At 42.7% G+C, this 27,070-nt stretch overlaps 1 protein-coding gene across 2 annotated transcripts in view; it reads right to left on the bottom strand.

Moving 5' to 3' along the window:
• Positions 1 to 27,070, bottom strand: part of LOC144770421 (C-Jun-amino-terminal kinase-interacting protein 4-like) — a 1,040,418-nt gene that overhangs the window by 92,131 nt on the left and 921,217 nt on the right. For both annotated transcript variants that reach the window (XM_078654929.1, XM_078654928.1), the window contains exon 24: positions 26,764 to 26,935. In XM_078654929.1, the coding sequence (XP_078511055.1) occupies positions 26,764 to 26,935 (172 nt within the window). The remainder of the gene's footprint in view (positions 1 to 26,763; positions 26,936 to 27,070) is intronic.

Raw genomic sequence — 27,070 nt, 5'->3', positions numbered from 1 at the left:
CAGACCGATTGAAAAACAGAAAGATTGAACCAGACCCTCGAAGAGTACCTGCAATGCTTTACTATGCAACATGAGGAAGAATGGAAAACACTGTTATGGACAGCAGAATTTGCATAGAATAACACTGAGCATTCCTCTTTGGGATGCTCTCCCTTTTACTGTCTCAATGGGCGTCATCCTAATATGTTGCCATTGGAACAGCCTGTTACGTCGACACATCCCACTATACAAGAACACCATACACATCTCAAGGCGGTACTCACTAGTGCTAAAACACATCTAGAAGCATCCAGAGCCCGAGATAAATATAATGCAGATGAAAAGAGAACTCCTGAGCCTACATATATAGTGGGGGATTAGGTGTGGTTGAATACACGGCATTTGAAGTTTAAGGGGAACACTGGGTTACAGCCCAAGTTTGTAGGCCCCTACGTTATCCACAGCATCATCAACCCCGTAGCCATGAAACTCACCTTACCTGCCTCGTGGCACATACACCCTGTGTTTCATGTCTCTCTTTTGAAGCCTTGCCACCCAGGGACTAGATTGCCTAAGAAACCATTGCCTGTGGAGGTAGAAGGGAAGGACGAATATGAAGTACAGGATGTGCTCGACTCAAAACACATTAGAGGGAAGCTGCATTATTTAATTGCTTGGAAGGGTTATCCCTGAGAATCGTTCTTGGGAACCTAGAGCAAATCTCCATTGCCCCGCTCTTCTGCGGCGATTCCACTCTCGTTTTCCTTCTAAACCTGGTGAACCGCCGAGACGTCGGTCGTGGAGAGGGGGTTCTGTCACGATTCATACCAGAGGAAGGACTAGATAGTACAAAAGAATAGCTGCATGAATGTACTACATCTCCCAGAAGGCTAAGGGAGGATGTTAGTCCTATCTTTCTTTCCTACACCTCTCTCCCTTCACTTTACTTAATCGCTTCCTGCCAGGGCAATGGTGCTTGTCACCTGAACGGAGAAGACGCATTCGAGCCAGCACCTACACACACACTAGCGCACCTACACGCACACACAGAGACCCCCCACACACACACCAGCGCACCTACACTCATGCACGCACGCACACATACAAAGACCCCCTCCCCCCGCCGCCATCGCACACATACACACACACACAAGCGCACCCCCCTCCCCCCTAGAACTAAGCCACACTTACCGCCATTCGGGACATTTGTAGCCAGGGCTCTCCCTCGGGCATGGGAGCCCCGCTTTCAGGCACTCCGTGGGCGCGTGCGCGGGACTTCCGAAGACGGAAGTCCCGCCCGCCCAAAGGAACTCAAAGGCTCAAAGGCTCAAACGCGCATGCACAGTGACGAGACATGTATTACCTACTGACCTACAGAAGAACGAATAATGAAACATCTAGGATGTCCGGGCTTTCCTGGTCTTCTACATATCGGTTTCCTAACGAAAGGAGATGTGTAGCGAATTCCCCAGTGCGCCAGCAGGAACCGAGGCAGCATGGGTGAGTGCATAAGCGTGAGGGTGGATTGCATTGGAATGGATAGATCATATTTGTTGTGAATACTTGGGTGGTGTTGGGAAGCGAGTGGTGAAGGTGGGTGGGCCGTTCGTTCTTCGCGTGTTTTACTTTTGCATTGCAATTTAATTTTGACCAGATTGTAACATTTTCAGAGGACGTTGGATTCATTTTTGAAACGCGTTAATGATGTTGATTTGCATTGTGTGTTTGTTTTAGGGTTTTCGAGCAAAAGAAATTAATAAAAAGCTGCTGCTATTTTAGCTTGGAAGGTCCCGATGCCAATCTGTGCTAAAGCCGCGTTCAGTAGCACTTTGCCCGGTCAGATTACCCTTATTAAGGTATTTGGTGCAGACAGGCGGAGGCTGTTCTGTGACCTTAACATGCAAATATGCATCAGAAAGGCAGTGGGAGATGGCTGAAGAAATCAAGTCTGCTTTTAAATGACAGCAACGAATGCCGATCATTTTACTCCGAAATCCCTGAACACGCGCCAACTTCCAAACATTCCACCGCCAACTGGTGGTCGGAAATATGATGCCTCGGGGCTAAAATGGAACCGAGATTAGGAGTACATCAGATTTAATTAAAACCAGAGGGCTATTGCCACGTAACGGTTTTGTGTGTAGCCAACACGCTTCGGGCCGGTATGCCGCCTCATAAGCAGAGCTTTAACTGGTCTGCTTGGCCGCCTCAGGGCTGTGCACGTTCCCTCTGCTTTACGTTCCTTTTTAGACGGGAGGCGCTTTCGTGGGCCACCGTTTCCCCGTGTCCTTCTGCAAGCTCATAAATGTTCATGAAGGAGGGACCTCTGAATTTGTTTTACTTCCCCAGTCCTCTGGAATAAGTTGTTACTAAGAGGGGGCGTGTGGGTACCACCAAAGGGGCGTGTGAGTACCACCAAAGGGGCGTGTGAGTATAAGGGACTTGTGAGTACAGCCAGAGGGGCATGTGAGTACAATGGGGATACGGGCGTGTGAGTATAAGGGGCATGTGTGTACAGCCGGAGAGGTGTGGGAGTATCCCAAGGGTGCATGTGAGTACAACCGGCATAAGTGTGTGTGAGTACATGGGCTGAAATGACTACAGCCGGAGGGGCGTGTGAGTAAAAGGGGCATGCCATGCCAGTACAGAGGCTGCCCAGCAGAGATGTGAACCTATAATCTGCAGAGAAACACACACACACATACATACATACACACATACATACACACACATACATGCACACACACATACGTACATACAAACACACACAAACAAACCCAAACACACGCACACACACATACATATATGCACACGCACGCATGCACACAAAGTCACTGAAAAAAAGGACAAATTAACACTAGGTATCAATTACATTAAACAATGTTCCATGTGTAGCGCTTAACACAAAAACAAATGAATAGCCCCTGACAACTATCCAACACTGCCAGCTCTTTCCTGTATACCCGAGCATATTGTATAATGCTATTAAAACAGAGACTTTTTAGGTCGATCCTGAGCAGCGCATGTGCTGCTCTTCGAAGCACGCTGTATTCAGGTATGGACTTGCTAAGATAAGCTTGCATTTTTGTCCTATCGCTGAAGGTTGGTAGGTTGGGGAAGAAGTGTCTGGGGCGTCCTTTAAACAAGCCTTTGCAATGCAATAGGTCTCACTTTTGCGAAAGTTTAAGCTATTAGCATAGAATGACAATGCCTTTTATTTATGTTTTAAAAGCAAAAACATAAATAAAAGGCATTGCCATTTACAATGCCAATAGCTCTAACTTTAATAATGCGAGACCTATTGCATTGCAAATGCTTGTTGTTATGAGGAGCTGGCAGCAGTTATAATTGTAAGTGTATTACGGACACATATTACATTGATAGAGCACTACCAGCGTTGTGTGTATACTTATGTGTGGATGGTTATATCTTTATACAGGATATACTGAGTCACTGCAGGGAGAGAGGTCTACACGGCTTCACTGCAGTACTTGGAAAATGTCAATTGACTGCTGCAACTTTGTTTCCTTTGTCCCTTTTTCCCCTTCCCCAACTATGGTATTATCTAGTGGGTGTTAACATTACTCCTAGGTAGTTCCATATCGGGGAAGGAGTAAACTAGCTTCTCATCGCTCCTGCTGTATCCGGCTGATCAGGTTAGTGATAACCTCACTTGTGACAATTGGTGGTCGGAAAGCTGTTACTGAACCCAAGGATGGAGTGCCGCGTTGCAATAATGGGGAGTGGTTAGCAGCACCGATGACTTCCAACAGTTTTAACGCCTTGGTGACAAGTTTTGTTAACTCGATATTCAACTTCGTGTTGTCCGGGTTTAAGGCTGCTATTAGGGCTTGGTGGTACAAAAGGGGGTGGTGATGGACCGAGCAGCTGAACCAATAAAAAACACTCACACCCAGTCAACAGATCTGGGTTTAATTATGGCTTGGCAGCATGATCGAACTCCGAGCCTAATCCATTCTTCTTGCAGTAAAAACTGTCTGAAGGTGATCATTGCGTGACAAAGGCAAACTATATGTTCCATTCCTTCAGTATGGTAGCTGCACAACCTACATTGGGTGTGATTTATCTGGTCAGCGCCAATCTGGGAGATTCTTTGAAAAAGGCCATTCACCCATCCTTAGAGCAAGGAACTTTCTTTTCCAATAAAGTGCGAACGTGCTAGATAAATAAGGGGGTACAACTCCTAGTTTAAAATTTGTGATCACTGCCCAGACATGTTTCCTTTTTGACAGTATTGCCCTATCCGAATGAAAGGACCACAACCTGACGCTCTTCTTGATGACGGCTTCTAATGCCAGCTGGGAGGGATTTGTTCCCCAGAATTCCTTGACACCAAGTAGTTGTAAACTATGATGCAGGTGAAGCCGATATTTATGACTAGCATGACTTTTCTTGATTTCTTGCCAGAGTCTGGCCTCCAAAGAACCCTCCGGGGCATGACGCAGTCTATTGCAAAACTTTATAAATGCGCCAGCCTCTACGCCGTGAGTTTGAGGCGAACTTGTGATGCCGACTTTGGCAGATAAAATCCATTTTTCAAAATTTTGATTATCAGTTTGTTTAAAAGAGTATTTGTGGTACCCTTCATGATCTTGTGGCCGTACGTCAATGTGTTAGTTATCTTCGCCTTCATCACTTTCAACATTGGGATTAAACTGGGGCCAAGTAGCTTTTTAGACTGTTTCATGGCGGCAACCTCTAAAGCCAGGGCTTTGGTCATCAGTGCTTCTTTCTGTTTGACAAATGAGCTTTCAGTGTCAAGAAATATTCCCAGGTATTTGTAGTGAGGTGTTGAATCGATTTTTACTTTGTTAAAGTGCCACCCTCCACGCAACTTCTTTAGCTTCCCAAAGGAAATTGTTTTTGTTTTTGATAGATTCAACTCTAGGAAGTTGCTTGTAGTATAAGGGAGCAGTTCATCAAGTAGCCTCTGTAGGCCCACTTATGTATGGCTAAGCAGCACCAGATCGTCAGCGTATAAGAGGTTACTGATACGTACTTCATCTAGTTGGGGAGGATGGCAGTTAACACTATCGAGAATCGGCGAGAGATCCGAAATAAACAGGTTAAAAAGGAGTGGAGCCAGCACGCAGCCTTCTTTTACTCCCTTCTCGTCTCGATCTTCCTGGAAACGTGAGAGCCTTCACCCAGCATGTTTCAGAATGGAGTTGAACTATTGTGAGTAGCAAAGACCGGGGTACGCCCCAGGATTTTACATTTTGCCACAGTAAGCCCCGGGGCACTCTTTTGAAGGCCGCTTTAAAATCTACAAAGCAGGAGTGCAGTTGGGTTTGTTTGACTATCGCTTTCTCTTTAAAAACGGTTAGGGTTAGTAGATTGGTTGTTGTACCAGAATTGACCACAAAACCCGTCTGATTTAAGGGGAGGCGCTTTGTTTCATTGGCCCAGGCCAGCAGCTCTTCCAATAAAATACTGGCGTAGTATTTAGACTCGATATCTAAGAGTGCTATCATTCGATAATTACTGGGATTGTTTCTCTTCCCGCTCTTATATATGGGATGAATGATGGCACCTCTCCAGAACTCGGGAACAATGTCGTTTAACCTGCATTAAGAAAACAGGGGGGTCAGATGGACGGACCAGAAATCGGCTTCCGATTTAAACAAGACCTGGGGAAGACCGTTTGGCCTGGGTACACCATCGGCTCTAGCTTTCTTAATTAAGCATAGAATGTTATGTTTTACTTCTTCTGGTGTCTCTGTTGTCTCTGAAGGTGAATCGATGTTATTCCCGCAAGCCACATTTACGGGTTCTTCGAATGTACTAACGGATGAAAAGCTAGGGCCTGGCCATGTTGACTTCGTAACCTCAGGGGATGGTACCTTTGCGTTGGCTATGCTGGGGAATTTGGGACAGTCGACTTTGTTGTCGCTACTCTTAAAATTAGATGATAAAAAGTGAGTCCATCCATCAGCACTGATGTTTGTACTGCCATAGCCGCTTCCACCTCACTGGCCCCTATTTACAAGAGACCAGAATTGCTTTGAATTTGGTTTCTTACTTTCATAGAGAAAGCTTCAGCCAGAATTGGTCCGAGGCCTCTTGTTTTTCCCTGCGTACTGCGAACTTGAAAGCTTCTTGAGCTTGCTTGTAGTTGTTAAAGTTAGTTTTATTACCTGGGCTCTTCCTAGATTCCCGAAGGGCGCGATTTCTGCATAACTTTAGTTTTTTTGTTGCTGGTGAAATTTGTGGTTGAAATACGTACTGCCCTGTGATCCTCTTAAGTGGAACTGCTTCTAGTAGTTGGTTAATAAAGCTAGCCCAGCTGCTAACAGGAGAGGAATCAGTATCTGATAGTTGGATTAACATTGTTATGCATTTTTTCATCAAGAGGGGTGCCGCGTCGTCTGACAATTTAATCGTTTTAAGTTCTCTGTATGGCAACCTCCTTGGTGTAGGCGAGCTCCTGGTGACGCGGGGTATTGACAAGAATTGTAATAATTTGAGGCCGATGATCACTCTCACCTTGTGGTGCAATGTGACAGCTCTCAATCAGAGGGAGAATTTCTGTACTCTCTAGGGAAAAGTCCTGAAAGGAGAAGGTTCGGCCGTCGGATCGTGTCCAAACTGGAGGAGTATCTGTACGGAAACGACCATTCAGTATGGTATAACCTACACTGCCTAGCTGAGTGACTGCATACTCACCCAATTTGATGGTCTGTTTCCTTCGGGAATTGACTGTGTGGCAAGATGTAATGGAACCATTAAGGGAGCAATCTTCTCTAGATCCTCAAAGAGGCTGCAGTGAAGGTTGGTGTTAAAATCTCCTGTGATTAAACTTGGTATACTTCTATACTCACTGAGCAGGTTGCAAGCGGTGTTGGCCAGACAAGCCAGTTTAGATTTGTTTCTAAGTGGTGCGTGGGGAAGACATACATTAATAAATAAAGACTAAAAATACTCAACTGGTGTTTCTAAAATAGGCCTACCCCGGTGTACCTAACCTAGGTCTAGTACAAGGGAAGAAGTAAGTGAGATGTAGCTTAGTTTCAGTATTCTTTTGCCAAGAATCTAATCCAAGAATTCTCCAAGGCTCTAATCAACTCCGTACTTTGGTTTAAGCATGAAGGAGGTCTGGTATCTCTCTCTCTCAGGACTCGATGAAAGAAAGAGACGAGGGACATTTCTTTGCGAAGCTAGATGAAGATGAATTGTCTGTGGCAGGTACGTGCGATACAGAAGCAGCAGTTAGAAGTTTAAAATCGTGTGATTGGGAAATCGGGTGAGAAAATGAGGTGAGAGAGACTTCGGACCTGGACGCAAAGCACAGTTGTTTTCGGTAATGACGGTGCGTAAGAAGTGTACAGCGTTTAGTTGAGATTTGGAATTTACAACAAGGAACGAAGGGGGGAGCCTGCCAGCTTCGGTATAGTGATTGAGTCCACAGCGCATTTGGCAAAATAGCAGAGGTCCTGGGAGGTTAAGTAGGTAGAGGGCGAGAGTTGCGTGTATAGTTGATTAACATGAAACGCATACTTCTGCTGATAAATTCGAAGGTTAATGGTGGGTGTTATAAAATCTGAGGTTGCTAATTTCTTTAATAATATTTTGGGGGGTCGTCTGTCCTAATGAACAGATAGATACTAGAGGTCTTGCAATACGGTAGTTACACAATCAGGGTAGGATAACGGGCACAAAGAAATGAAAACATTTTGTATACTGTTCACATATTACTTTGAGCACCTACAAAGGGCAAATTGTAATTGTATGTTTTCATTGTTACTTGTAGTGAACCCCTGAAGAAGGGCCTCAATGGCCCGAAATGCATTGGGTCTCAATAAATGCTGCTTTACGATGAAGAAATGCGTCAGTACGTGTCATTGAATAGAGGTCCGGATGGACACATCAACAACATGAGAAACCCAGGAAATTGGCATGATTCTGTGTGCGTGGAATCTGAACAGATGGTCAAGATAAGAAGGAATAAACAAATGATTACATGGAATAAAATTGGAATACATTGTCAGAATCATAAAAGCAACAAGCAAGGAGCAAGCTGTGCCTTTGGGTTGGGTCGTAATGTCGCCCATAAATATTCAGTATCTTAACTTCAGTGCCGCGTGGGTACGGCGCTTCCCCAAGGAGCACGCACTATTGAGCAATTTAGAGTCGCTTTTGATTAACTTTTCAAATAGGTGTGCATTCCCTACACTATCATGTACGAAGAGATAATTATGCCAGCCTTCTCTAATCACATTCCAATTCATAAAAAATACACCTATGCCAGAAAATGGGCTGTGGCCCAGGCTCCAGCATTATTCAAAAATCACATAGGATGGGATGAGGACTCTCCTCATCATAAAATTCAGTTAAAAAAATCAACCTACTGCACAAAGACAGTATCCAGTTAAGCAAGAAGCTAAAAAACAAGCCAGGAAGATCTTAGATCAACTTGAATACCAAGGGGTGATTGAAACATGCACCTCATCTATGAACAATCCTTTGTTTCCTGTCTCCAAGCCAGACAATACATATCATCTAGTTTTGGACTACAGACACTTAAACTCCTGTTGCAAAACCTTTACAGCACAAAATGCACACAGTGCAGCACTGATGATTAACATCATGTGAAAAAAGTATAAAACCACATTAGATATTTCTAACCGTTTCTTCTGTCAAAACATTGCACCAGAAAGCAGGTATTTGACCGCTTTCTCCATCATGGGGACACAGCGACAATTTTGCCGTCTCCCCCACGGATTCAAGAATAGTCCAGGTTTATTTTCAGCCAGGGTAACAGAGTTACTACAAATGTATGATGATGAGGCATTATCTTATGTCGATGACATCTATCTTACAGACAATGATTTGGACGTGCACTTGAAAAGAGTGAACACCATAATGCTTGGGTTCGCTTCTGAAGGGTACAAATTCAATTTTAAGAAATCACGAATTGCCCACCTCAACGTCCTATTCTTAGGATACGAGTTATCAAGTGAAGGCAAAAGCCTGGCAGCCAACTTTCTAGAGAAATGTGAGCTGCTTCAACCTCCAAAAATGCTGAAAAACGTAGTCAATTCTAGGTTTACTGAATTTTGGAAGAACTTTTGTTCTAAATTACGCAGAAAGGGTAAGACCTCTACGATCTAATAACACATGATTTCAAATCAACTAATTGGACTCAAGAACACACAGAAATTTTGAGTTCAGTGCAAACAGACATGTTAGCAAAAACACAGCTATAAACACGCAACAACGTATGCAACCTTGTGATTCGGATCATCCCAGGGAGATGCGGATTCACATACCTAACCTTTAACGAAGGTGAAAAGGTAGCAATAGCTTACAAATTACACTTGTACACACAAGCTGAAATGAAATTCACTTCTACAGAAAAAATTCTGACAGTGGTTCAAACTGCAGTAGCAAAAGAGAGAGCCCTGGCACAGGGAAAACGCATAATGATCGTTACACCTGTACCTGCTTTAGAGGCAGTGACAAAAGCGAGCATTCCAAATGCTAAGGCTTTACATCCGAGATGGATACAATGGGTTAACTCTCTTGCTGCAACAGACGTTGAATACGTTTTTGACCCATACTTGAAGTAACAAGAATTTCTCCAATAGGAGCAAGAATATCCTCTGCCGACTGAAATTCTACCTCTAGAACATTATGGCTGTATAATCTATACAGAAGGATCAGCACAGCCGCAATTGGGGGTAAACAAGCCTATAGTGCTGCGTGCGCGATTGTTAAAGGTCGCTGGCGCGAAGGTAAATTTCGACCTATGGTCACTAAAACTCAATCACACGAAGACTGTACAGCTCAGCGAGCTGAACTACAGGCTTTCAAGATGGCGCTTGAAAATACCGATCGCGAATTCCCCACACTCATAGTGTGCGATTCGTATTACTGCGTTCAGTCTTACAATGAATATCTGCAGAACTGGGTTCAAACGGTTTCAAAGATGCAAAATGTGGCACAATTAAGCATAGAATGCTTTGGGAACAAGTAGTTCTATTACAAACAGAACTACAAAAGACTCACGTGATTCATACACTGAGTCATCAGCGTGATGGCGTTCACGTTGCAGGGAATTCATTGGCTGATGAGGCCGCGAAGGAAGCTGTGCAAACGGCTTCCGTAGCTGCAATCACTCGTTCAAAAACAAAAATAGACAGCAAAATAATGCAAGCTGTCACTGCTTCAGTAAAAAACAGTGGTAAAACACTCCCGAAAGGCTTTCCAGTAAAATACTCATATATAACTGATGCAAATAATGTTCCTTTTGCTCGAATCCCTGGAGTGGGGGATAGGGCAATCCCAAACATGGAACATAGGTTAGGACTAGTCTTCGCAGCACATGAAGGACTCGCCTCTGCACACGCAGGAGTTTCTAATTTCAGATAAACCATTAGCATGTGTTTACCTGGACCACTGTGGTTCCTTACAAAGCGATGGCAACTATAAGTATATCATGGTCGCAGTAGATTCATGCACAAGATTCATTTGGATGTGGCCTCAGCGCTCGGCTGACGCCCGAACTGTTTTAAAAGATTTGCGAGTTTTTATCGGCACACACGCAATCGCACGCTGCATTCTGATGGCCAGTTTGGGCGTTGCATTGCGGTACTCAAGTCCATTCCATCCTGAGGGAAATGCAGTAGTGGAAAGAAAAATAGGTGACATCAAGCAATCTATAACGGCCAGGGTATTAGGTTCGGGTGACGGGTGGGTGAAACATCTAATAAGTGTCCAAAGTAGTCTTAATAATATGCCAAGAAATTCTCTGGGGGGAATCACTCCATATGAATTACTATTTGGTATTAGAATGCTCATCCAGGATCTTGATTGTCAAACTTCAGTGGTGGAACAGAAACCCTTTGATATCAAAGACCGTTTGGCTGTTTTACAGGATTTAAATGAAACAAGAAGAAGTCTGAGTAACACAATACAGAAGCAAACGACCACTGAAGAAAAACCCCCTGTTCCAGCAAGACCTGTCTGGATTCCAAAGATTGGGGATCTAGTCAGGGAAAAGATCGCGGTGAAGAAGGAATTTGGACTCTTACAGAAAAACAGTACCTGTCTTAGCACTCCTTGGAACAAGATCAGTGTTACTACCGCCTCTTGCTGGAAAAGGGAGAACAGAATTGTGTCCATCGACCTGGTGAAACCACATCATGTGGCCGATAATAAGTAGTAGGACTCCCAAGATGTAGCAGATGACCAAATCTTGCTACAATTCAAGAGGTTCAAACTGAAAGACTTATCACCTTTGATAAACCTGCAGTAAGAAAATAAGGACTATGCAACAAAGCCATGGAACTTGTACCTCTTGAAACTCAAATAACAGTTTGTCAAGAAACACCTGTCTACAATGATATAGCCTCTGACTATACTAATATGACAAAGGAAGAAACAGCTCCAGCTATTCCGAAAAATCCGGATGCAATCCCAACAATTGACAGAACTGCCTCTGGCTATTTCATCAACTTTGATACATTTTCTGAGGATCCCAGTGAACCTGAAACTACGCCAGCTAATAAATCGTTCAAAGAAAAAATAACAGGACTCTTTCTTCAACTTGGAAAAATATATCTGGTTTCACCATGGGTTGAATTTTGGATTGTGTTAGGTGTACTTTTTCTCCTGCTCTGGCTCATTCTTGTTTTAAGTTTCGGAAAGATGATAGATGGAAAGAACAGTACAATGGACACAGCAAGTAAGAACGTCAACTTGCTCCTGAAACCTCACAAATCATCTCATCGTGAGCGAAGAGACCTGTCATAAGTGAACATCACAGTCGTTCATATACCTGGTGGTATAGCATGGGACACAACTGATTATGAGACCCCGGTGGTTATAACGCGCTATATAAATTAAATAAATAAATAAAATAAATAAATAAATAAATGACACTTAAGGCCCAGTGGAACTGTTGAAGATTCCACACCAGTTTAAGGTTTCTTCGAGTGACTTTATCTCACCCAGCACATGTCCTGATGATTGGGACTTTGAAACTGTTAATAATATGAGGACAGATTTAGAAATGTCAGCTAAATTCACAAAACATGAATACTTAGAAGGTTCATCAGATTATGAACAAATGTAGTGTTTTAATCATTATGGTCACCATTATTTGCACAAATCTGCAAACCCTAGAAATGTTTTTACTTATAATCAATTGGAACATTGTCCAACACCGCCAAAGGGCAGCTCAAAAACATTTTATGAAAAGTTTCCATACTTCTCAGGTTTTAATGTGACAAATCCAGAAATGTTTTATTTCAAAAATGTGAATAAGACAGGAATGAAAAACATATTGAGCAATACTAAACAAATTTATTCTGCGAACTTTTATGCTCAGCTGTCTACATTAGAGTTTAACTTTTGGAAAGACAATATTGAGACAACAACTGTTTGGGGCACAAAAGACTGGCAGGTACAAGGTTTATAAGCCTTATTCAGAGCCTGCATTATCCCAGAACTCATAATGTTTTTAATTTGACACTGTTCAACAAACATCATGTCTTGGCCTAGCTAAGATAAAAGATTTAAACAAACCGTCCATACCTAAAGCCACACCTGACAGTAATGGTAACGCAGATGAGGAGGTAGACGTAAAACAGATTTTACAACAGAACAGAACTAATCCTGAATGGAAAAAATGGTTAATCTGGCCCACAGACACGAATAACTGACAAGATAGATTCCTAAACAAAACACAAGGGTTCAAAGTGAATAGGCCAGATTCAAGATATTCCCAGAGACAACACTCAGGGATAGTTACAACATACAGTGTAGGAAAACTATGCCTTGAGTGGCTACAGAAACCCACACTTCCAGAAATTAAACAACACTTAACTTTACTTAAAAAAGGCGTTGACTTGCGAGACTCCTTACTTGGACCTCGTAAATCACGTCAAAAACGTTTCATATACGCCGGTATATAGTCTGCTTACAATGAAGCATGGAAAGTCACGCAAATGGAAACTGCAGAAAAAATACGAGAAATTGATCGTATTAATTTAGAGAAAGCTCTCTCTGTAGTGGACAATGGGTTAACGACTCTGTCCTCCAGAATTTATTCTTTGGACAGCATTGAATCATCTGCCATTGACATAATGGAACAGGACTTGCTAACGTTACAACATGGCCAGTCTCAATTACGTTCTATAATGCTGCTAGGCTGGACGTTACAAAATCAATACCATGTCATTGTTTACTGTCTTTAACCTTACAGATAACCAAATCTCTTTGGCACAAAGAGGAGCAGACTATACGGTGCTGAGTATTGAAAAACTGGAAAGATTACCACTAACCGTTTCTGAGAAACCTGTCTTGGAATGGATAATACATGGCACCATCACGATACCAGTGACTATTTTCCAATTTCAGTATTGCTTACAACATATACCACAAGGATGGCCCGGAAGCTTGTTTCCTTCCCAGTGTAAGAATTGGCTTTTGTAGTTTGGTTTGCCCTGTTCCCATCATGCACTGGGACAGGAACAGACTAATTTGCATACAGCCAGGTTCTGAAACTGGGATGGTGCAGTGAGCTAAAAAACGGTGTTGGATCTAGCCCTGATCTCTTGACAGGGTGAGAGTATTCTGCTTAATTCAGAGACTCTGTCCCTCACCACCCCTTGTTGTAAATACAACATATACCAGCAGGCCTGTAGGAAAGGTTGGGTAAAGGGTACATTAAGTCAACCTTGAATTTACCATACACACACAAATGTTGGAGTGGGGGAAAGGAAGTGTTTCTTAGTAGTAAAAATTGTAAAACTTCACTAAGCTGTACACTTTTAGGCAAATGGTATTAATTTACACGGAGCCTGCGAAGGTTCTTCAAATAACCTTTCTTGCCACATGCACGGTTCACCAGCAGCGGTGATAGAACCAATTTTCAGGCAGCTTTCCAATGGCAGCTACGTTACGCTCAATGATCACAGCTGTTGTGGCATGTTGCCAGGAAATGCGTATGTAGTTAGTGTGTCAGCCAGGGTCACTTGTTGTATGCAAGTATTGTATCCAAAAAGCAAGACAGACTGGGAGTCGGCGTTATGGCCTTCACTGAATAGCTTTTCTATACGAATTGATACTTTAAGCAGAATGAAAGCCATTCTTTTGCAAAAAACTGTGCCACTGACCTCGTCTACAGAAACGTATGATCTGCAAGTTGCAAGGACTTCTGCAGAGATACATGCATTATTATCAACAAACTGCCCAGTACATTTCGCAGAAATGTTAGGTCAAATCTTAAACATGTCTGATACCAGCGGTATTGCACATGTACTTAAGACGATTTTTTCGGGGCTGTTAGCACCATTTGAAGCCGTCCTCTGCATTTTTCCAAATTTCGTGCACTCTGTGTTCGGTGGTTTGCCTCTCATTTTGGGACTCGTAGCAGGAATTCTATTTTTGTTTCTTCTGCTCCGATATGGCAAGTCCAGTCACCAGCGATACCCAGACTACCATGCAGGACGCCCTCCTAGCCATGCGGTACCATGACAGAATTACACAGATTCTTGGCTTGGCTCGTTTAAGAGATCACTTGGCTTCTTTCATTCAGACCAATCTGGCAAGATTGCATCTTACCTGTTATACGATGCATGCTTTGTGGAGAAGAATGCGTGTTAGATGTTTGTCTAACACTACCCTCGGTTGCGCCAACGGATGCAGACGCATTACTGGGTCCGGTAAAGGCTCACGTATTGTGTTGCTACCTATCCTGATGACGGCATTCATTGAGATCTCACCAGCGAATCCAACTGGAGGTGAGATACGCGGAACGACAGGCACACAGGTACCATCTGCTATGAACATTGCTAACGTGGCAACTGACGCTGACGGCGATGCTTCTCATCTGTGCATAATTGATCTACTTAATGAAGTAGTTCCACTTTCACCTACTGTGGTAGATGATTTCTTTGCCAGCTTAGACGATTTGATGTTTTCTCCTCAAACCAAGAATAACTTTTGAAATCTGCACACAGCGTTCCATGAACTCTGAATTTGGCCTTCACTTTTCATAACAATCCTTCCAAAGCTTTGGAACTCTATTTTTCTACGGCTAATTTTGACTTTCCCAAAAACTTGAAAAAAAGTGTTTGGGCACAAAGTAATCTGCTTAAAGTAGAACTATTCTTAGAGAACAAGAAATTCCCTCTTGAATACTTCCTAGACACAATATTTGACCTTGTCTTTAAAAAACCAAAACAGTATATTATTCTGCTATGGGATGGTCTCGACCTCTTTTTTTCTGTTATTATGAGCCATTTCATGAATGTACATTTCATTATTGATTTAGTTAGTATTAATGCTTTCATGCTTTATACGTCATATGAAACCACTATTCTTAAATGCGTACAGTCAAATGCTCATTTTTTCGTGTGCAAACCTTTTCAAATTCATTTTTTTTTATTTAGGGTGGGATTGTAAACACATGCTTTAGATATGTTTTAGTGCTTATAATTTAGTAATGTTAAACATAATAAAGTGGAGTGGGTGTTGTATATGAATTTAGGACCCTAGTGTAATTTTCCCGATTCATGTCCATATATATAGGTATACATCACTCTATCCTTATATAGGCATAGAAATCATAACCATATTTAGACTTAGCCTATGCAGTTCAAATACGGCATGGCTACTTCCACTAGTTCCGAAAATCTACAACGATTTCTTGGAAAAACCCTCCTTCAGCAGTCAGGGACTTTCCCTTGCTTGAATATTGATTTATCCAAGAACTCATGGAGTTTTCAAAGAACTGAGTCTTCGATGACGTTATTATGTCCAACCTTACGTCAAACTAGGCCCCTTCAAGGTATAAATATGCCCACACTTGCCCAGGCAAATACACGGTGGTTTGGAGCAGTTCGACTATCTACTTGCCCGACGCCCTGCTACAGCAAGTGCTGAAGAAAGTCGATCCTCCAGCAGACTCACTGAGAGAGACGCTGTCTTTTCTCTTGCCGAGAAATCCAGCTCCAGTGTTTTCAACCTACCCTTGCGGGTTGTTGGGAAATCGAGTCCTGAGAGAGAGATACCAGACCTCCTTCATTCTAAAACTAAGGTACAGAGCTGATTAGACCCTTAGAGAATTTTTTGATTAGATTCTTGGCAAAAGAATACTGAAACTAAGCTACACCTCACTTACTTCTTCCCTTGTACTAAACCTAGGTTAGGTACACCGGGGTAGGTGTATTTTAGAAACACCAGTTGAGTATTTTTTGTATTTATTTATTAATGTATGTATTCTATGTATTTTATGGCTTAGAAACCATATCATGCTTTTACAGTATTATTTTATAATACTCGCCGTACTGTATGCATTGTACTTTGCAACCAGTATTACAATTGTAGCAGTTAATTTCCTCTGCATGAGAAAGAAGACTGTTCAATAAATACCCTTTTATTGAAAACATCCGTCTCTCTATTTCTCTGCACCTCTGGTGAAACGAAGCATGCACGATTGACTGAGTGAAATAACTATCTTCTGTTTCCGCAACTCTAGAGATACATTTCTTATTCTTGGGAAACAAAGTTGTCATGTTTATGCGGTTGTCAGAAACTAATCCCTTCTTGTTTATTCGAGAAAGTTTCTTGTGACCTCTGAGCTAGCTGGCACACACACAATTAAGTCTAGTATATTCAATAGAGACCTAGTAGACCTCAGTCCTACGTCAAATCTATAGGATATATTATTCTAATGCGCAGAGCCTATTGGGAATATAGGAACTACACTACATGTTCCTGATGATGGAATACATTTATTGGCAGTTATGTCATTGGACTGCAACGCGCACAAATCCGGAAATGATTTAAAAAGTCTTAATATGTTCCCACAATTTAAAATGTCATGAGGGCCTCTTGAGACATACTCTGGGGTTAGCAGTAGTGTGGTACCTGAGTCAGTGGTAGGCTGCGTGGGAACTTCATCAGTCATAAATGGCTTTATTTTCTTAGAATTTTCGATAGAAACCTGCTTAGTCGTATATGTAACTGCAGATGAAGAAGATGGCTCACAATATTTAATAGTTAATGGTAAAGCATAGAATCTTTTGCACGTAGACACCAGCAGTTGGTTGCTTGACACGTTTGAAAGATTCTGGTAAACAGGCTCTTTGACTGTGCACTGCAGAGCATAGTGATTACCCACCTCTGTTGATGGACAATTAGGGCAGGTGTCTAAGGGCAGCGTCAAGGGAATTTTGGTTCCCAGTTGCACTGTAACTGGTGCCGACGCGGCTATTAAAGGTTGACTGGATCCAGGTATTACTTGCGTGGAGTACCGTAAGAGGGGCTGTCGATCTTGGAAAGGCCCCTCTTGTGGGTATTTGGTTGTGGAGGATCGCTCTGGGGAGTCGGGACTTGTACTGCTGAGCTCGTGATCAGATTTGCTCCAGGAGTGTGCAACTTCTCTCGTGCTTGGTCTAACTTGATGGTGACGAGGCTGCTAGCATTTGGGATTTTGGTTTTAATTGTATGTTTGTTCCGACTCTTCCGTAGTCTTTTTTTCCCCGTTTTGACAACCTATGTGTGTTGTGTTGTTGAGCTGATTTGGTGGGAGTTACTTTACTGTCTTCAAATTCCATAAAATGTGGGGAAGTGGGTAGAGGTGGGTCTTCCATAGCAGTGGGTCCCTCGACTGGGTTGGAAGCTGTGGGAAAGGAGTCTGATGACCCTGCCGACGGTAGCTTCTTGATTTCTGTTAACACTGAGGAAAGAAATTGTGGTAGGGATGATAAAGAATCAATAATGGGGGAACAGCAACATACCTATTGGACCAATTGGGCTTGAAATTGGGCTTTAGTAATGAGTAGATTGAGTGGCTCATATTTTTGGTCTATTCCTGCAGTGTACACAGCTAGCGTGTTTAAAAGGTGCACCTGCAGGCCCATCTTGACTGAATGATAAGCTAAGGCAGCTGCCGAGGTTTGGAGAGTTTGCAGTAACTGGGACCAGAGATCATTGAGGTCAATTGATGATGGGGTTGCCTGAGCTGCGGGTTTTTGACGTTCAGTTGAAAAAACGAGAGATCTAGGGGGGTAAGAATAATGTTCTCTCCGAGGTTATTGAATTGAGGACGGAAATAAGACACTACTTGGGGGATCAGAACACTAGCGCTCTTTCTGTGACTCAAGTAAAGTTGAGGTTGAAGATTTTGATGCTGATGGGGAAAACTGACTTGAGTTCTGAGAAGGCAGAGCAGTTGGCGAACTGGCATCTTTAAAAATGGGGACTTGGGAAAGGACCTGTTCTATTTGAACTGACTGTTGGTCCAAAAAGGGCTGTCCTGAAGTTTGAAACAGTCGGCTGCTTTTTGATTCTTCTGGAGGATCCATGTTGAGAGGAACCGTTGTTACTATAGAACATAGTAGCGAAGCACTTTCGCCTTCATTGGCAGCAGTGTGGATCATGGGCTGGATCAGAATTTGATTCAGAGGTGCAACTGCTTTCGTAGGGGCGGGGGAGCCTGGGACGGTTCCGCTGGACTAAGCTTTTTCTTCGAGGGTGCCGATAGTGCTAGGCTCCTAAAATAGTCCCTTAATTAAAGTTGTTTTATCGTTGGATTTGGGGGAGGGGGGTATTGTACCTGATTTTGGCGCCTCATTTCTCCGATGTTCCTGCGCTGTAGCCATCCCCCCAGCAGCGGGATATGGCGAGTGAGTTTTGGCAAATTGTTCTTGCGCTGAGAGCTGCCAGAGTTTGAGATCGTATCCTAAGTCAGGATCCAAGTCTGTATGTAGATTCGCAGGTGATTGTGATTGGTCAAGAGATTCGGCCAGTACTTCTGAATAATTGGTAGAGGCCTTCACTTTAGCGGTTTTATTTTTTGCTGACTTTGTTGGTACTTTCCTCACCCGCCCCGATCTCATGCTTAAAAATCGCTTCCTGAAGTTTAACTATAAAGAGGCTAGATGTAGCAAAATAGGAGAGGCTTAGGTAATTAAAGTCCGTTTAGATCAATTTAAAAAAAAAAAAAAAAGGAATTGCAGCGATGTTTGTCGCGGGGCTGTAGGTTGTTAGGCGGCTGAAGTAGGTACGAGGTTTGGCTAGCGGGGCTCACAAGGCTATTGCAGGCTACAGGCCGCACCTGATCTAACAGGCCGCCTCCGCAGATCGCCGGGGGCGCGCACTTGATGCGCCCGCCCACTAAAGGGCAGCCGCGCTTGCCCTGTCAACGGTCTGCAGCGATGGCACTAGCGCTGCATACTGTGCAGACACGCTGCAGACCGTAACCTCTAACCGCGAAGGTGATTCTTTTTTTTTGCGGAGGAGCCAGACAGCGGGGGAGGGAGGCTAGGGAGGCGATCAGCTACTCCCATGGCGCTCAGGACCAAGCCCAAGCCCAAGCCTGCTACCAACGGCCTCGCCGTTTCTCCGGTCGGCGTGTCACCTTCTCCTTCTGCCCTGCCACCGGTCGACTCTGCTGTCTGGCCGCTCTGCCGCGCCACTGCCGCTCGGTCGCTGGCTGACCGGCTCGCAGCTCGCACTCTGCACTCCAAAAGCTTCGCTCGCTGGTTTGGGGGACCACATACAGCAGCATTCACATTTCAGCCTCCTTGTGGGCATTTTGGGGCACTCCGAGCTCGAACATAGTGAATATTAAATGCACAGAGAAGCTGCTCTGCTCTGTTTGCTTTATCGGCCTCACAGCTGGTCCTTGTTCTTTTTGTTGGGGTGCCCCGAAATCACCAGTGGCACTCACAATTTGCGGGAGTTCACAGGGGACCCCACAGGCATTCCTTACCAGGCGCGGGAGCAGGCATTACGGTTGGCAGCTCCCCCTCTCTGGTGAGAGTAAGCAATATACAATATACTGATATTTTTGGTGAAACAAATACAAATCAGCCGTCACTTGGATTCTTTTTTCAGCGAATGTGGTGATTCAGACCCCCTGAGCCTGTCCAGAGACACTGGGATTGTGGATTCCTGAATCGGCCTGTTAAAACTTTGTTTCGTGGTGGGTGCGGGACTGCGAGTCCCAGGCGGCAGTACGCACAGGAGATCGAGCGCACCTGGGACTCTTCCCGCCCCCCTCCTCTCGGCTCAAGCCGTCACTTGGATTCTTTTTTCAGCGAATGTGGTGATTCAGACCCCCTGAGCCTGTCCAGGAACACTGGGATTGTGGACTTCTGAATCGGCCTGTTAGAACCTTGTTCCATGGTGGGTGCGGGACTGCGAGTCCCAGGCGGCAGTGCGCACAGGAGATAGAGCGCACCTGGGACTCTTCCCGCCACCCCTCCAGGTTTATAAAAACACGCCCAATGTATATATATGAGGCCAAGGAAAACCCTGGTCTAACAGATGCACAGCTTGTAGGCTATATGCCTTTTCAAAAATTATCTTTTTACAAAATCATGTGAGTTGAATGTTTGGTCACATTTTATTTAAAGCTCAAAATTATTCATACTGCTAAACAAACAATCAAAACATTACTTGAAATGCATTGTTCTTTGCAAACAAGTATTATTTATACTTCAAACTGAAAAAACGTTCTTGAAATCAATTCAATGATAGACACATATTTTGCTTTACATTACTAAACAAACTAAACATTGTTGAACTATTGTGCGTTTAACCCAATGCATTTCGGGTTCAAACTGAACCCTTCTTCAGGGGATGCACAGTTCAAGAATATACAAGGCAAGCTTTGAGATGTTGGAGATCGAGGTGGCGTCCGACTGCAGAGTTCTCAAGTAGGTAACTGGCTACGGGTTAGAGTTCGCTTATATCCATTCAGTGCTGATGTCCGAATAGTTGCTTACAGATTTCGGCAATTATTTACAGGCTCCCCGTCGTACTGGACGTTGGAAGCATAACGAACTGAGACTTGAGCTGGTAAGAGGGGTATAGTGCATATTGTAACCACACGTTGAGCCTTTGTAATTTGAGGTTTTGACATTAATGTCATTTCTAACAGGAAATACGGGTACAGTGTGGAAAGTTTGTACCTCGAGGAAAAGGTCCGAGGTGAACTAGGCTTTCAGCGTTTGATAATGCATTGTGAGTAATTATTTATGCACTTGGCTACGTTCCATTACACAGGGTGAGTGGCACCTTTTTGTCTGAACACTTAATCACCGATATTTTGGCAGAGGTTGTTTATTCTTTTTCATTCTGCAGTTTTGTGTAGGGCTTTCTCGGTAATATTGGTAGCACTAATTCACTGGTGTGTTTGTTGTTTTTTACACACGTGTGAAGGTATTTTCTCCCGTGGCTCTCTAGCCTGTTTGTTTCCTCTGGTGTTAATATGTCATAAATGTAAATATTGGAGACATGTTCATGTGTTGCTGTTTTTCTAGGTCCCGTAGAAACTTCGAAATTGAAACTACAACAACACAAGGCTTGCATTGTATATTCTTGAACTGTGCATCCCCTGAAGAAGGGTTCAGTTTGAACCCGAAATGCATTGGGTTAAACGCACAATAGTTCAACAATGTTTAGTTTGTTTAGTAATGTAAAGCAAAATATGTGTCTATCATTGAATTGATTTCAAGAAAGTTTTTTCAGTTTGAAGTATAAATAATACTTGTTTGCAAAGAACAATGCATTTCAAGTAATGTTTTGATTATGTTTGTTTAGCAGTATGAATAATTTTGAGCTTTAAATAAAATGTGACCAAACATTCAACTCACATGATTTTGTAAAAAGATGATTTTTGAAAAGGCATATAGCCTACAAGCTGTGCATCTGTTAGACCAGGGTTTTCCTTGGCCTCATATATATACTTCTTTCCTAGCAGACACAACGGAAGGAGCATGGTTTTTGGCCTAGAGTGCATTGTCTGGTCCTGACCGTGGTGGTGTTCCTTCTTTACTCTCTTCAGGCGGTACCACTTCTTATGCTAGTTCTCAGTGTATATGGGCAAGTTGGACTCCTGCCATTTTTCTTTTTAGGTTCCTTGCGGATGTACCTTGTCGGTATCTTGGCATGGGTGGCCTACTCTGACGATCCTTTCTCCTCTATAACTCTGCATGGCCTGTTTTCATCTTCTTCTGCCTTGCGCGAAGCTGCTGTTGCATTTCGCTTTAGGGTAACCCCAACATTTGGTTACTGACCTGGCTGTTCTTCAGGTGTGCCTTTTACCCCTTTTTGGGGTTTATGGCTATTTTTCATCTTCCATTTCTTCTCGAACATGTTTTTTTTTAACACACTCTCAGTTGGTTCACATGGAGTTTAGTGATCCCTTGGGATTCTTTTACTGGGAGTTTCTTTTACTTCTTGCGAGCGCAGATACAGTTCCAACCCCGGGGCGATTCCTTCTCTCTTTAACTAATGAGCATACCAAATACGATCTTGGGTGATGTCAGGATCCGAACTTATGCTGTTACATGTCTTGTTGTCCAGCACAGGTCGTTCTGTGCAAACAAAACATTCTTTTTGCTTCTGGCCTCCGCGCTTGCTAGGCTGTAGGCACTGTCCATCTGTTACTTCAGTTCTTTACACTGGTTCTTTGGTTTGGACCTGCACTTCTGCTGTTGGTCTTTCCATACTATTTGCTCCATCTTTGGCCACTGCTTCAGCCAGGTCTCTTCTCCGTCTGCTATCCCTTCTTTTAAGATGGGGACTAGTTATCTGAATAGACATCTCCTGTGTTGGCCCTGTTCAACTCGACCCTTTTTACAGTCCTCCATACTAGTCTTTATTGCTGTATTCTAGAGAGATTGTTTCTCCCCTGCTGTTTTCTTGTCAACTGTCTCGCAGTCACCTGATCATAACCGTTCAGTCAGTAGAGTTGCTTACTTTGGTTTCTGGGCTGTGTGATTTCAACCCCCTCTGTTCCTTTCATACGGGGCCATGTGGCTGGTCGATGGCTTGCCGTTGTACCATCTTCGGCGCATGACCAATGTTGTGGCCGTTTATACGTAAGCTTCTTAGGGATATTTTATTAAACAGTGTAAATTTCTGTATATATGTGTGTATAGCCAAAAAGATTCCGCCACCAAAAAATTGAAAGGACAAAATAGCAGACCCGGAATCAGGGCAAGTTCAGTTTAATTAGAAACCGCCCGCACCTCTGCCATTACGCGTTTCAGCCTCTGAAGAGGCCTTGATCCCATGCATATGTAGGTGTGTGTGTGTGTGTGTGTATATATATATATATATATATATTTATATGTATATGTATATGTATACACACACACACACACATATATATTCATACCTATATATTTATACATTTTATACCTTCTTTTATTAGGTATCACTATATTAAGTTCTCCTGTCGCCCTTATGGAGGAGAGTGTTTTTGCTTACATTGTTGCAGTTTTCCTTTTGTCCTGGAGAGACCTCCGCATATTGGTTGCTTTGCACTCTCTGTGCCTTCCTCACCCTCAGAGTTCTACGATAGATAGTCCCAGAGAGCTTCCTGCTCTTTCAAAGTCTTTCCTCTGACCACGTGTGGTCTATGGCCATAACTGTTGTTCTTGCTCGCAATGCTTTTCTAAACTATTGGTTGGTGTGCTCTGAATTGCTTGCTTCTATGGCTAGGAGCTCTGGCTCAGTAGTTTTTAGGTCGAACCTGGGCAGCGCATGCGCTTCTCTACGAGCCATGCTGTATTGGAATATGTACTTGAAGGCCCGCCCACTCTCTTCCCATATTTATCATTTGCTTGTGTCATTGTCCTTCGTAAAAGCTGGATTCTGATCTCCCAATTAAAAACAATTGAAATGTCTAAATATATGATGATGGCAATCTGCCTGTCTCGGAGGAGGAGGTGCCGTAGCGGGCAGCGCATGCGCTTCTCTACGAGCCATGCTGTATTGGAATATGTACTTGAAGGCCCGCCCACTCTCTTCCCATATTTATCATTTGCTTGTGTCATTGTCCTTCGTAAATGCTGGATTCTGATCTCCCAATTAAAAACAATAGAAATGTCTAAATATATGATGATGGCAATCTGCCTGTCTCGGAGGAGGAGGTGCCGTAGTAAAGGATGTGGGCCCTATATTTTGTGTGAGACACTCAGTCATTTATTACGTTCCACACAACCAACTGCATAAATACGCACGTTTGGTTGTCAGATTCATGCCGCAGCCAGGAATTGAATGTGCGCTTGTTTCTATTACAGAACAAGCAAAGACATGGATGTAATAATTCCAACCTCTGCTGCATGACATCCCAGCCTCTGTATACGACAGTGAAACAACTTAGACAGCTTTGCAATAAAGTTTGTTGAAAAATGGTGAAAAAAATAATACCATTCCCACAATGCACCATGAGAGGTATTAGTGTGCATATGTATATAAAGTGAAAATAGAGAAAGGACCAATGTAACAAACTGCTGTGATCAGGAGCTACGTTTCGAAACGTGTAGGAGAAAGACATGATTTGAAATAAAGATCTAATCACCAAGAGGAGTACTGCGCTATTATTTCTTTGTGGAAAAATAACTTGCGAGACCCTGTCCTGGTCTCGACGCGGGCACCAACTGTAAAGTGCTCCCACTGTAACAGGACGTTTGAATAGTGATATATATATATATCACTACAACAATCCTCTTGAAAGAAGAACTTGCACTCGAAGTCAATACCAAAGTGTTTTATTTCGGCGAAATAAAACACTTTGGTATTGACTTCGAGTGCAAGTTCTTCTTTCAAGGGGATTTCTTGCGGCGATATTTAAACCGCAAGACCTGCTCGGTTCTTACTTGCCACTTGTCTACGGGACACAGACTCCGGAAACAAGGTCGCTTGTGGAGAGAAAAAAAAAAAAAAAAAATATATATATATATATATATATATATATATATATATATATATATATATATATATATATATATATATATATACACATACATATATACACAAACACACACACGAAAAAAACAGAGGGAGAGACAAACAACCATATGTTATTTTCTATAACAAAGGGCATCATATCTTATTTATATATATTTCCCATTTATTTACATGAGTAAGCTTCACCATGTTTATATAAGTAAGCTTCACCATGCATACATAACATTTCATGACAACGACAATTTGAAGAATGGTTCAGTCACACAAAATATACCTCCTAATTTGTATAAATATTAATATCTAATTTCTCCCACACTTTATTGGGTACAAGTTTCCAAAAGAAACCCTCTGTGTTCTAAAACAGTGCTCAAGTTTATTCAAAGAATGTATTGCGAGACAAAAAACACACAAGGAATTAGGGTGACCCGAGATGATAAAAAGGGGAAGCAAACTTAAGAGGAAAAAAGAAGAAAAGGAAAGAGGGAACATACGTATTATTTCAACTTTATAGTCTATACAACATGTATTGTTTGTCTGATTGTGTTACAGCTCTGAAGAAGCCCATCTTTTGGACGAAACATGTTGGCTCTTTTGAGCTATAATCATTGGTTGTTGTTCACAGGTGAAAATAAATAAAGAAGAACTGAAAAAGTTTTCTTTTGGAATCTGATTGGGACTCATATTTGTTGTGGTGCATTACTAGCTGAGCTTGGAATTTACCATATGGTCGCATCCTGGGGCAACGGATGCAAGGGGTGAATGCACACAGCTTTGAATTTACAGAAAATCTCATGAAATATATTTGGGACAAGGATTAGGTGCAGTCCTAATGACTTGCTGTCCTAAGCTTTTGAAGAGTTGATATTTAAACATTGCCAATTTCATAGAATTGTGAAAAACTCTGAGGGGGACCCGAGGATTTTGTTTTCCACCGTGGAGGCAGAACATTACACATTTTGAAGACCACTGCTGTGGAAAGGGCAGCCAGTTGTTTGGTTGCTATGCTTTAAACTAGTACAATGTTAGTCTCCGGGTCTTGACATGAAATGTAGATTTTCCACAGCCTGTTTGGCACAAAATCTGGATTCTACCAGAGACATTGAGGGTAACATCATTCCACACGGTTATCCAAACCCTTGGGAAAATTATCTACTTTTTTTCTCTTACAATTCAAGTCTAGATTGGTTGGATGAACGGTTATGTCATGTCAAAGTAACGCGAGTAGAAGTTTGCAAAAAGAAGTTAACGAGCAGATTTCATATAGAAGTTTTACTGTTTTCTATACTGTTTGCTTGCAGCAAATGTAAAAGACGGGAGAAGACTGTGTGCTCAGAGAATTTATTGAACTATGAAACGTTACTGAGTTCTACATTCTCTAAAAGGGCTGCAGAATGTAGTGGCAATAAACGTGGCATTACATAATATTAGCCTCTGTGTCTTTAATACAATTCAGGAATTGCACAGTGTCCAATATATTTCTACCACAAAAATCATTGGATTTTTTCCATAGATTTTTTTTTTTTTTTACCAGTACGACACTTCTCCCAAATGGCCTTGTTAGATCAGGCTGGTCTTCATTTTGGAGATTTGCATGAGGAAAATACCACATGTGCTACATGAACTTAGCATTCTACTACACACTACCCTCCAAGAGTAAGCACTGTTTCATCTCACAAGATATTTAAAGTCAAATCCCAAAGAGCAGTTCAGTGAGCTCACGGAGCATTTAGCTCTTCTAGTTCCAAGGGCAGCACCAATAATTGTAACATGGATTGCCTAACTGACCTTCTTTCAAACAACTGTGTGGCTTGACACACACCAAGGTAGAAATGACAGAATGGAAAGTATGAGAGTAGCATAACCAACGACAGAAAAGTCACCATATGCAACAGTCAAGATATGTATATGGGGTCCAATACTAGAATTAAAAGGTTACTCAATCTTTTCTTAAACCAATATGTTTGTGGCTGTAATGACCTTGAAATGGCACACTCAAACAGCTGAATGAAGTTGTTTTTCAAATGACAGTGGTCTTTTGCTCACCCAACATCCTGTGCACAAAAGGTTCCAGTTCCAGTTCCTGCAGAGGTTGACCTGTGTGGGCACGGAAGAGGCGCAGAGTAGCATCCAGCCGCACCGATACCCACACACCCTCCTGGGCTGCCACCATGAAGCGCACCTGGCTCTCTGGTCGTGAGGTAGCTTCGAACCATTTCTGTCAGAGAAAAGTGTAACAGCAGCTCACAAACGTGACATAATAAGCTATGTCAGCATATGTAATTTACTTTTTAATGGACACTGACTAGCCAACTTACCTTCCATCCTCATTTCCTATATGCGCCTATATTTG

This window comes from Lissotriton helveticus, chromosome 7 (genome assembly GCF_964261635.1).
Source record: "Lissotriton helveticus chromosome 7, aLisHel1.1, whole genome shotgun sequence".
In the NCBI taxonomy this organism is placed as follows: Eukaryota; Metazoa; Chordata; class Amphibia; order Caudata; family Salamandridae; genus Lissotriton; species Lissotriton helveticus.
The sequence above is the reverse complement of the archived record's forward strand: the minus strand, read 5'-3'. Positions and strand labels throughout refer to the sequence as shown.